The sequence below is a fragment of the Monodon monoceros genome, unplaced genomic scaffold, assembly GCF_005190385.1.
Source record: "Monodon monoceros isolate NGI ecotype Baffin Bay Population unplaced genomic scaffold, NGI_Narwhal_1 Super_Scaffold_6, whole genome shotgun sequence".
In the NCBI taxonomy this organism is placed as follows: Eukaryota; Metazoa; Chordata; class Mammalia; order Artiodactyla; family Monodontidae; genus Monodon; species Monodon monoceros.
In genome coordinates, this window is record NW_021703783.1 from 97,887,618 (window position 1) to 97,899,851 (window position 12,234).

Genomic DNA, 12,234 nt, shown 5'->3' on the forward strand with positions numbered 1-12,234 from the left:
GCTTGGGTGGTGGCGCCTTTGCCTGCCTTCCACGTCCGCGGTGGCGAGTCAAGCATCCTTGCAGCTCTGACGCTACCTCTCCTGTCTCCTCCTCCACCTTCAAGGGCCCCGGGTCACACTGGGCCCACTTGGGCCATCCAGGATGCTGTCCCTGGTTCAGTCCCTCGATTAGCAACCTTTGTCCCCCTTGCCTGGCTCCAGGAATGTGCCCTGGACACCTCTGGGGGGTCATTACCCTGCCTTCCATATCATGCAGTGTAAGTCCATCACTGCAGGAGTCCAGTTGAAACCCTCATTCTGCAAATGGTCCCTGAGCGCCGGCAGAGGCTCCTGAGGGCAGCTCTGTGGGGATGCCCTGGGGTGGGACACGGTGGGCGCCACCTTCTCCTCCAGCTGATTTGTGTTCTCAGGTGATGGCAGTGGGGCACCCGGCCTGCTGTCCCTGAGCCCTCACGGGCCTGCCACTCACAGTGCTTCCTGAAGCCTCAGAGCAGTCCTACAAGTCCGCACTGTCATTCTCACTGTATAGATAATGAAACTGCAGCCCAGACGGGTGGTGTTACTCGCCAAGGTCACACAGCATCTAAGTGATAGAGCTGGGCTCTCATTCCAGGTCTGCCTGACTGGAGGCCCCCCTCCCCCCGCCCAATGTCCACACTGGTTTTCCTGTCTTAGTTTATGAACTTCTTCACTGAGTTCGCTGAGACTGAGGTCCCACGTTCACTCTGCACTCACACAGTGACCATGTCCTTGACCCTGGGATGGCCGGCGTGACGCTGGTACTGCCAGGTCGCTGTTACGCATCGGCTCCCCTGCAGCTCTGAGTGCTTTTTGCCCCTGTGCCAGCCAGAGCAACTTCCGGGACTCGGGCCCTCAGTGAGCTGTTTGTTCACTTTAAATGTAAAATCTGTATTTACGTAGATGTGCCCCGTTAAATATTCCTGAGGTCGGTGTGTTCCCCTCTGACATCAGGGGGTGTCGGACTCACCTTCTGGTTCGTGCTGCACGCTGGTGGTGTAACGCAGCCTAATGCCGTGTGCGTTGATCACTTTGTGAATCTGTTATGTTGTGAAACTGTTCACCTTGGTTCCCGCTGCCTTTTTCCCCTTTGGAAAGCGGGTTTTATTTTCCATGCATATGATATTCGTTGTTATCTTTCCCGTAGGACAACTACACCTTTGCTCAACCTGGGATTCAAATGAAAGTGAAAATCTTGGAAGAACTCGTAAGCCGGATCGATGGTAAGCGAGCTTCCTGGGCTCCCCTTTCCCTGTGGGGCGGGGGAGAAGGTGGTGGAAGGCTCAGGACTCGCCGGCCATCAGCTGACAGGATGCCGTCCTCGTCCAGCCCGTGGCCCCTGGCTTGCGCCTTCCCCGCATCCTTCTGAGGCCACCCGCCGCTGGAGCAGGTGCCGCTGCCATTCCTTTTACGAAGGCTATATAATCAGAATTCAGTGCCGTCACTTTGCAGGAAGTAATGAGTGCATCCTAGAAGCAAGCAGCTCTTACTCCTTATTAAGCCTGGTGATTGTCATAATCTGGGTGACAGCTGGGTTGTTTATGGCCGTCCTCTGGCACACTGTTCCTGCCTCTGCACATCATTTTGCTATCAAGGATGCTGGTGTAATTTCTCCACGGAATCCAATTAATTACTGAGTCTGAAAATAACATCTTTAATATTATAGAAAAATTATAGTATGTGCTTGGCCATTTTAGATTATGCTTTCATGTTTAAGTGGGGGGCTTTGAAATACTTTCTGCCCTCATCCTTAAAATAATTCCCCCTATGATGTGCTGTCATATTGCAATAGCAGAGTTTAATTAAAGTTGAGAGAGAATGCTGCCCATTCCAAGCATACTCTCCGGATAGTTTGTTAAATTAATGAACAGAGCATTAACAGAGGGATACCGAGCAGAACCGGGCATGGATTTGTGACACCAGCTGGCTGGTCAGTGGTGATGCGCAGAGAAGACACAGGCTGTGTCATCAGGAGCCCGGTCTGAGCTTGGTGGATGACTTCACTGAACCTGCAGAGAAATCACACTTTGCTTAAAACGTAGACTCGCTGCCCATGTTCCAGGGCTGCCTTCCAAGGACGGGCCTATCCTGGTGTCTCTTCCCCTTGCTGTACCTTCAGCAGTAGGAAGTATATCGGCAATCGTCTTCCCAAGAAAGGCACTTGGTTTGGGAAATGATTGAATGACGTTGTGAAATGGAGTCGTACCGATTATCAACTCCATTCTGCTCCTTGATTGAATCTGATTTTCAGTTGCATCTAATGCTTATTGCCTAATTTCCATATTATGAAGTTCTACACAGTTCTTCCACTAATACTTTGATTCAGTGTATTTAGCTGCTTTGCAGCTATGTGTTCAAAGTACTGTTTTTGGCTTATGTAACTGCATTTATGTACCTTTATTCTTAACTTCATGGGGAGATCTTTGCTGGACGCTCTTGGGTTTTTTCCCTGCTAGCAGTTTCACACCTTTCCCCCGGCCTCATTTTGTTCTTTGAAATACAATTGGCAGGAGCTGTGAATTATACTTCCTTAGCAGTTCTTCTTTTCATCCTGTGTCTCTTAGAAGGCAGATTTTGTATCTTTGTGGAGCTTGGAAAGTTGCGGTTGGTGCTTATTTGTTCCAGGGCTGCAGTCTGGGAAATAGTTGAGTTGATTTTCTCCGGAGCTGTGGTTTAGAAGCAGCATATCTCGGGTTTGCTGGATGATGGTTTCAAAGAGCGGCAGCAGCAACCAGAGGAAGCCCAGCCGGATCTGGGCTTTTCAGTGAATCCCATTTTTATTTTCCTGCAGCTTCCGAGGAGGGCATTTTCATCCTGTGGTCGTTTTGTTTAAATGATCACTTCTTCACAACATAGGAGGCTCTTTTTGGTAATCGGTTAGACTTTGTACTCTGTTTGTAACTATTCTTCCAGTGAAACCCGGAAGAACTTCTGTGATGGCCTCAGAAGAATTCCCAGGCTTTTCAAGCAGGAAGTAGCAGAATTGACAGAGTTTGGGCTGTTACCCCTCAGCAGCCCCGGGGAGAAGTGTCCTATAGGCCCCCTTCTCTCACTGTCCTCCTGGAGAAAGAATGTGTGGTCTTGGGACTGTGCAGGGACGGCAGGATACACTAGGAGGAAAATATTGCTTTAAAAAAAAAAAAACAACTGCCCCATTTTTGCATTTCAGGGCAAGGACAGCATTGATTTCAGAACTTTTTGGCAATTTGGTGAAGGAACACAATTTCATGGACCTGTTATTAAGAAAGCTGAGGTTTTATGGGCTTGACCCAGATGGGAATAGTTTAGAAAAGAGCTAAATTGCTACACAAGGAAAAGTGAGAGGAATTGTGGAGTTCCAGTAGTAGTGCTGTAAGTCAGAAGAGAGTGGAGAGGGAGAGGAGGGCAGAGGCCCAGGGGTACAGGAGGGGGGCAGCGAGGGGAGGGGGGCAGCGGGGAAGATTAGGAGAGGGTCAAAGTCACTGTCTTATTTTCTAGCTGTGACAGCTGGCTAAAGGATTTCTGAAAAGTACTCTAAAGTAGTTTTCTATTTTGAGTAGTACGGTACCCTACTCTCTGTTACCCCCACATCTTTAGAAAAAGTCTGTTCCCTAGACAGGAAGGTGACGTGACTGAAGACAGAGGGTCGTGTCTGTAATGGAGGCCGAGCAGGAAGGTGATGGGCAGCAGCCTGAGAGACCACCCGGTGGGTGGTAATTGTCTCGAGAGAGGTAAGCTGGCTAGTGAGAAGCCCCAGGGGAGTCTGTAGTCTTTGGGGCAGAGCTTTCAGAACTTCCCACACAATGAGAGATGGAGCCTTGAGCCACTGAACTGGCAATGTCAAAGGTGAGAGTAGGAGGACCTTCCACTGCCAGTGGTGGTGGGCTAGGTAATTCCAACCAGATTTCTCACTGAAGAGACCTAAAAAATGGATAAGATTGTTTTTTAAAGCCAGCAAACAAACAAACAAATGGGGGGTGGTGAGGAAGAATGAAAGAGAGAAAAAAAGAAAACAAAGAAGGTAAAAAGAAAACAAATTTCGTAAAAGCATTGAACTGCTAATAAGGAGACAAGGACTTCCTGGCCAGATTCTGGAAGAATGCTGGAACCAGAGAGATGAGCCCAGCCCTGAAGGCCACTGTTGTTCCGAGGGTTCTTGCTAATCCAGAAGAAAGAATCCCAACGTGGTTTGTAGTTTTGACAGCTTCATGGAGGGAAAGGATCAAACCATAGCCTACCTGAGGATAGGAGTGCAGAAAATGCCCAGGTACTTTCTGAGACCCAGAAGACCAACTGTCAGGGTGGAACTGAAGTGAAACTGCCCTTGTGCAGTCTTGCAGGCCAGGTTTACATCACCTGAGAGGACCAGGGTTGTTTGAACCTTGATTACGGCACTTCTCTACTGGAGTAGAGTGCTTGGGAGAAGCAAAAAAAAATCTTTTCTGGAGGAAGTTACCAGAAAGTTGTTCCTCAAATTGTTTCTGCTTTTTTTTTTTTCCCCCACCTAAAATGATCTACACATAGTCAAAAATACACACACATTCAAGACTTCTTAAGTGAGAACAAACAGAAACAACAGATAATGGAAACAGGCCCACAAGATGTTAAGTTTCTGTAATCTTACGCATAGACCATGAAACTATTCTCCTTACTATGTATGAAGAAATATAAAAAAGAGAATCTTGAGAATGTTTGCCATGGTAGTGGGAAACTATATGATTTTACATAAAAGATTTGAAAAATACAATAACCAAATTAAAAAGTCAGTGGGCAGATTTAACAAATTAGACATAGCTATAGAGAAAGGTAGTGAACTGGAAGATGGGTTGGAAGAAAATAGCCAAAACAAAACATGGAGAGGTAAGAATATGCAAAATATAGAAAGTAAGAGATATAGAAGGTATGGTTAGAGAGCTGCATATGTACTTATTTGGAGTCATAGAAGGAGACGAGGGAGAGTGAGTAAGAATCTGAAGAGATAATGATGCATTGTTTTCCAGAAGTACTGAAATAAACCAATTCACAGATTGAAGAGCCCATTGAATCTTCAGGAGAATAAAGAGGAAACTGTATGTAAACGCATCATAGTAAAATTCAATTGAAGACTAATTCTTAAGGCAGCGAGAGTAAGAGATTATTTTCTAAGAATGGCTGTCTGAGAACTGTCTTCTCAACAAAAGCACAAGAAGATATGTTCAATATGCAGGAAGAACGATAACTGTCACCGTAGTGTCGACATCCAGCAGAAATACCCTTCAAGAATGAATTTGAAAGTCCAAGAGGCCACCTAAATCTGCATTGTTTCTCACTGCCTCCAAGAAGTGTGTAATCAAGAAGGAAAGTAGACGAAGTGCACACACCTACCCTTGCAGCATAAGCAGGAGACCACAATTACTGTGAACCGCAGAGCCCTTGGAGACGGCAGGTCAGCACCCCATCCAGCCTTGGGAGAGTCAGGTGGTCACTGGGAAAAGGCGTGGGTATATGGGCAGCTTAGGAGTAGAGCCAGATGAAATCACCACAGGAAGATGAAATCCCACCGAGAATGGGAAAATACCGAGACTGGGTCTGAGGTCTGGGAGATCAAAGCACTGGCTCTTGGGAAATTGGAAAGGCTTTGGGAGGTCTGGATGAGCGTCTGCTACGACCTTAGCAGAACCCATTTCTAACAGTTACCTGCCTCTACAAGGTGAATGCTTAGGTCACATTTTTGGGGCAAGGGCTTGCCTAGGGATTTCTTGTTTCTGTCAAACTGTGCTTTTTTTTGGCCCTGGAGCAGAGCAAGCCGCTTCTTGTGCAAATGTGTTACTGCCATAGGCCGGTCAGCCTCCAGCAGGCCACCTCGTAGCCCAGCTGAGGGACATTTGGTGTTTCTTTGGGGCAGTCTGGCTGCGGGTGGGCAAATGGAAGGATTGAGTCTGGGAGACCAGGGGCAGCAGCTCTTGATAACCGGGTGAGACAGAGCTTATCTGACAAAGGCCAGTGTGTGGCCTTGAGGAAGGGGGTGGCCTGGAGTCAGTATTCATGTAGCTCTCATTCGTCCAAAAATCAGCCTCAGACCTTTTTTTTTAAAAAAAACATTGATTTCTTAATCTCTTATCAAATGTAGTTTCTTCTTCTCTCTTGGGGAGAAATAGCTTGAGCCCTCGGTGTTAGATGTGGTTCCCAGTCCTCTGTTCTTCTGGGGCCACCTTGCACGATGCCCAGACTTTTTCTGGGAAAGGCTGTGCACAGAGCTCTCGTTCAGAGAAACGCCAGGCAGCGTCAGTGCTTCCGTGAGACCACCCACCATCGTGTGGTCGTTTGTGTCCAAGCCTCAGGGCCTCCAATAGACAAGGACTGGTTGGTTGGTCTTATTGGCTGCAGCCCGCAAACACTAGGGTCTTCACCACGTCCTCAGGTTCTGCTCACACACGCTGGAGCAGTGGTGGGCGTGTGGGGGCTGCGGTGCTTGTTCCCTGTGCCTGCAGACTCTGGAGGGGACCCTTGAGCAGAGGGGTGCGCGTGCGCCCTGGGCGCCAGGTCTGCCTGCCGTGTGCAGCAGGATGCTGACATCCGTGGATGGGTTTTGCACTGGGTGCTGTGACCTGTTTCCCATATCCCTGTCCTGGGCAGGGGCCAGCCTCCTGCGGTGCCCCTGACTCCCTCTGTGTTGCTGCTGCCTCCCCCCTTTCCCTTCCCTCTCCCATCAGCACCAGTTCCCTCTCCTCTGTGGGCTGCCACCACTCCTTGCCTGAGTGCACATGCTGTGTCCGCTGCTGCTTCGGGGTGGGTTAGATCTGAACCCTCTCGTGCAGTGTCCGAGCACACGGCCTGGCACCAGGAGTGCATCGAAGGCGCATGTGGGCCAAACTTTGAGTGATGAGGGTAAAAGTCCCCGTTGGGCGGAAGCCAGGTACCACTGTTGCTGGCCAAACAGACCTAACCCTAACCCTAACCCTAACCCTAAGCCCCAACAGACAGCCTGTAAACCTCAGCAGCTCAAGCAACACACGTTTGCTTCTCACCCACATGGCACATCCTTTGTGGCTTTGCCCAGGGCTCTGGTCTGTGCTGTCCTCACCTGGGGACTCAGGCTGATGGAGCAGCCGCCTTCAGGAGTTTGCTGGCCCAGTTCCTGTGATGCAGGGATAATCTTTGGGGATTGTTCACAGGCTCTTTGTGCTTCCGAAAGAAAGTGGTCCCCGGTGCTCGGCTGCATTTCATTGGCCAAACCGAGTCACGTGCTGCAACAAAAGTCAGGAGGAAAGGAAAGGGCCCTTCTGCCTGGGCCGAGCGAGCCTGGCCCCGAGACTGGAGACAGAGTAATGGGTGAGGCATAGAGAGAAGTTCAGAGGTAAGAGCGGGTGCTGTCAGCATTTCTGTTAACATCAGTCTGTTCCCTACTTATGAAACAATTTTTGTACATAAGATTAACAGTTCACACCAGTTATTGAGTAGTTTACTGCTTCAATAATAAATATACATTAACACACCATGGGCTGATAGAATTTCAACATACAAAGCACTGGAGGAGATTTTTCACTCCAGATTACACCTGGAATGTTTACAAATATTTGAAAGTGAAATTTCACATTTTTGCCATGTATCCGAGTACACACCTTGTACCTTTATTGTCCTTATGTCTGTTATATCTGATGTCAATCTTTGAGGTTGCACGATCCCTAGTTGCCCCCAACTTCAGCCCTTGGGCTCTTCGAGAGGCTGCAGTCAGAGCCCCCGTGACTGAATCCGGGCGCTGGGCCCCCTGTGGGGCAGGCTCACCTTGGATTCTATGCGCATGCATCTTTTGTGAAATAAGATAATGTAAATGGAATTGCTATCCTTTGATTGAAAACACCGTGAGAACCTACTTCAGTTTTTTTCTTAATAGATCTTTATTGGAGTGTAATTGCTTCACAGTGCTGTGTTAGTTGATGATACACAACAAAGCGAATCAGCCGTGTGCATACACATGTCCCCATATCCCCTCCCTCTTGAGCCTCCCTCCCAGCCTCCCTATCCCACCCCTCTAGGTCATTGCAAAGCACCAAGCTGATCTCCCTGTGCTATGCGGCTGCTTCCCACCAGCCAACTGTTTTACGTTCGGTAGTGTATATATGTCAGTGCTACTCTCACTTTGCCCCAGCTTTGCCCTCCCAGCCCATATTCTCAAGTCCATTTTCTATGTCTACCTCTTTATTCCTGCCCTGCAACTAGGTTCATAAGTACCAATTGTTTTTTTTTTTTAGATTCCATATATATGTGTTAGCATATGGTATTTATTTTTCTCTTTCTGACTTAACTGCACTCTGTATGACAGACTCTAGGTCCATCCACCTCACTACAAATACCTCAATTTCGTTTCTTTTTGTGGCTGAGTAATATTCCATTGTATATATGTGCCACATCTTCTTTATCCATTCATCTGTCGATAGACACTTAGGTTGCTTCCATGTCCTGGCTACTGTAAATAGTACTGCAATGAACACTGTGGTACATGACTCTTTTTGAATGATGGTTTTCTCAGGGTATATGCCCAGTAGTGGGCTTGCTGTGTCATATGGTAGTTCTATTTTTCATTTTTCAAGGAACCTCCATACTGTTTTCCATAGTGGCTGTATCAATTTACATTCCCACCAACAGTGCAGGAGGGTTCCCTTTTCACCACACCCTTCCCAGCATTTATTGTTTCTAGATTTTTTGATAATGGCCATTCTGACTGGTGTGAGGTGATACCTCATTGTAGTTTTGATTTTCATTTCTCTAATAATTAGTGATGTTGAGCATCTTGTCATGTGCCTCTTGGCCATCTGTATGTCTTCCTTGGTGAAATGTCTATTTAGGTCTTCCACCCATTTTTTAACTGGATTTTTTTTTTTTTTTGATATTGCGCTCCATGAGCTGTTTGTATATTTTGGAGATTAGCCCTTTGTTGTTTCATTTGCAAATATTTTCTCCCATTCTGAGGGTTGTCTTTTCGTCTCGTTTATGGTTTCCTTTGCTGTGCAAAAGCTTTTAAGTTTAATTAAGTCCCATTTGTTTATTTTTGTTTTTATTTCCATTACTCTAGGAGGGTGGTCAAAAAAGATCTTGCTGTGGTTTATGTCAAAGGGCGTTTTTCCTATGTTTTCCTCTAAGAGTTTTATAGTGTTTAGTCTTACATTTAAGTCTTTAATCCATTTGGAGTTTATTTTTGTGTATGGTGTTAGGTAGTGTTCTAATTTCATTCTTTTACATGTAGCTGTCTAGATTTCCCAGCACCGCTTATTGAAGAGGCTGTCTTTTCTCCATTGTATGTTCTTGCTTCCTTTGTTGTAAATTAGGTGCCCATATGTGCCTGGGTTTATCTCTGGGCATTCTATCCTGTACCATTAATCTATATTTCTGTTTTTGTGCCAGTACCATACTGTCTTGATTACTGTAGCTTTGTGGTATAGTTTGAAGTCAGGGAGCCTGATTCCTTCAGCTCCGTTTTTCTTCCTCAAGATTGCTTTGGCTATTCGGGGTCTTTTGTGTTTCCACACGAATTGTAAAATTTTTTGTTCTAATTCTGTGAAGAATGCCATTGGTAGTTTGATGGGGATTGCATTGAACCTGTAGATTGCTTTGGGTAGTATAGTCATTTTCACAATATTGATTCTTCCAATCCAAGAGTATGGTCTATTTCTCCATCTGTTTGTGTCATCTTTGACTTCTTTCATCAGTGTTTTATAGTTTTCTGAGTACAAGTCTTTCTCCTCCTTAGGCAGGTTTATTCCTAAGTATTTTATTCTTTTTGTTGCAGTGGTAAATGGGAGTGTTGCCTTAATTTCTCTCTCTCATTTTTGTTGGCGTACAGGAATGCCAGAGGTTTCTGTGTATTAAGTTTGTATCCTGCCACCTTACCAAATTCATTGATTAGTTCTAATAGTTTTCTGGTGGCATCTTCAGGATTTTCTATGTATAGTTTCATGTCATTGGCAAACAGTGACAGTTTTACTTCTTCTTTTCCAATTTGTATTCCTTTTATTTCTTTTTCTTCTCTGATTGCTGTGGCTAGGGCTTCCAAAACTATGTTGAATAATAGTGACGAGAGTGGACAAACCTTGTCTTGTTCCTGATCTTAGAGGAAATGCTTTCAGTTTTTCACCATTGAGTATGATGCTTGCTGTGGGTTTGTCATATATGGCCTTTCTTATGTTGAGGTAGGTTCCCTCTGTGCCCGTTTTCTGGAGAGTTTTATCATAAATGAATGTTGAATTTTGTCAAAAGCATTTTCTGCATCTATTGAGATGATCATATGGTTTTTATTCCTTAATTTGTTAATGTGGTGTATCACATTGATTGATTTGCATATATCGAAGAATCCTTGCATCCCTGGGATAAATCCCACTTGATCATGGTGTATGATCCTTTTAAGGTGCTGTTGGATTCTGTTTGCTAGTATTTTGTTCAGGTTTTTTGCATCTATGTTCATCAGTGATATTGGTCTATAATTTTCTTTTTTTGTGATACCTTTTTCTGGTTTTGGTATCAGGGTGATGGTGGCCTCGTAGAATGAGTTTGGGAGTGTTCCTTCCTCTGCAATTTTTGGGAAGAGTTTGAGAAGGATGGGTGTTAGCTCTTCTCTAAGTGCTTGATAGAATTCGCCTGTGAAGCCATCTGGTCCTGGACTTTTGTTTGTTGGAAGATTTTTAATTATGGTTTCAATTTCATTACTTGTGATGGGTCTGTTTATATTTTCTAATTCTTTCTGGTTCAGTCTTGGAAAGTTGTACCTTTCCAAGAATTTGTCCATTTCTTTGTGGTTTTCCATTTTATTGGCATAGAGTTGTTTGTAGTAGTCTCTTATAATCCTTTGTATTTCTGCGGTGTCTGTTGTGATTTCTCCTTTTTCATTTGTAATTTTATTGATTTGCATCCTCTCACTTTTTTTCTTGATGAGTCTGGCTAAGGGTTTATCAATTTTGTTTATCTTCTCAAAGAACCAACTTTTAGTTTTATTGATCTTTGCTATTGTTTTCTTTGTTTCTATTTCATTTATTTCTGCTCTGATCTTTATGATTTCTTTCCTTCTACTGACTTTGGGTTTTCTTCTTCTTTTTCTAGTTGTTTTAAGTGTAGGGTTAGATTGTTTAGTTGAGATTTTTCTTGTTTCTTGAGGTGAGATTGTATTGCTATAAACTTCCCTCTTAGAACTGCTTTTGCTGCGTCCCACATGTTTTGGATCGTCGTGTTTTCATTGTCAGTTGTTTCTGTGTACTTTTTTACTTCATCTTTGATTTCTCCAGTGATCTCTTGGTTATTTAGTAGCGCACTGTTTAGCCTCCATGTATTCGTGTTTTTTACAGTTTTTTCTTGTAATTGATTTCCAATCTCATAGTGTTGTGGTCAGAAAAGATGCTTGATATGACTTTCAATTTTCTTAAATTTTCCGAGGCTTGATTTGTGACCCAAGTGTGATCTCCCCTGGAGAATGTTCCATGTGCACTTTAGAAGAAAGTGTATTCTGCCACTTTGGGGTGGGATGTTCTGTAAATATCAATTAGATCTATCTGGTCTATTGTGTCATTTAAAGCTTGTGTTTCCTTATTTATTTTCTGTTTGGATGATCTGTCCATTGTTGTAAGTGGAGTGTTAAAGTCCCCTACTATTATTGTGTTACTGTCTATTTCTCCTTTCATGGTTGTTAGTATTTGCCTTATGTATTGAGGTGCTCCTATGTTGGGTGCATAAACATTTATAATTGTTATATCTTCTTCTTGGATTGATCCTTTGAGCATTATGTAGTGTCCCTCCTTATCTCTTATAACAGTCTTTATTTTAAAATCTATTTTATCTGATACGAGTATTGCTACTCCAGCTTTCTTCTGATTTATATTTGCATGGAATATCTTTTTCCATCCCTTCACTTTCAGTCTGTATGTGCCCCTAGGTCTGAAGTGGGTCTCCTTTATACAGCGTATATATGGGTCTTGTTTTTGTATCCATTCAGCCAGTCTGTGTCTTTCGGTTGGGGCATTTAATCTATTTACATTCAAGGTTATTATCGATATGTATGTTCCTATTACCATTTTCTTAATTGTTTTGGGTTTGTTTTGTGGGTCTTTTTCTTCTCTTGTGTTTCCCGCTTAGAGAAGTTTCTTTAACATTTGTTGTAAAGCTGGTTTGGCGGTGCTGAATTCTCTAAGCTTTCGCTTGTCTGAAAAGCTTTTGACTTCTCCATCGAATCTGAATGAGATCCTTGCTGGGTAGAGTAATCTTGGTTGTAGGTTT

The 12,234-nt window shown here is 44.4% G+C and overlaps 1 protein-coding gene across 1 annotated transcript in view; it reads left to right on the forward strand.

Annotated features, from left to right (window-relative positions):
• TBC1D22A (TBC1 domain family member 22A) overlaps positions 1-12,234 on the forward strand; it is a 316,922-nt gene that overhangs the window by 202,266 nt on the left and 102,422 nt on the right. The window contains exon 10 of the mRNA XM_029205055.1: positions 1,166-1,241. Within this exon, the coding sequence (XP_029060888.1) occupies positions 1,166-1,241 (76 nt within the window). The remainder of the gene's footprint in view (positions 1-1,165; positions 1,242-12,234) is intronic.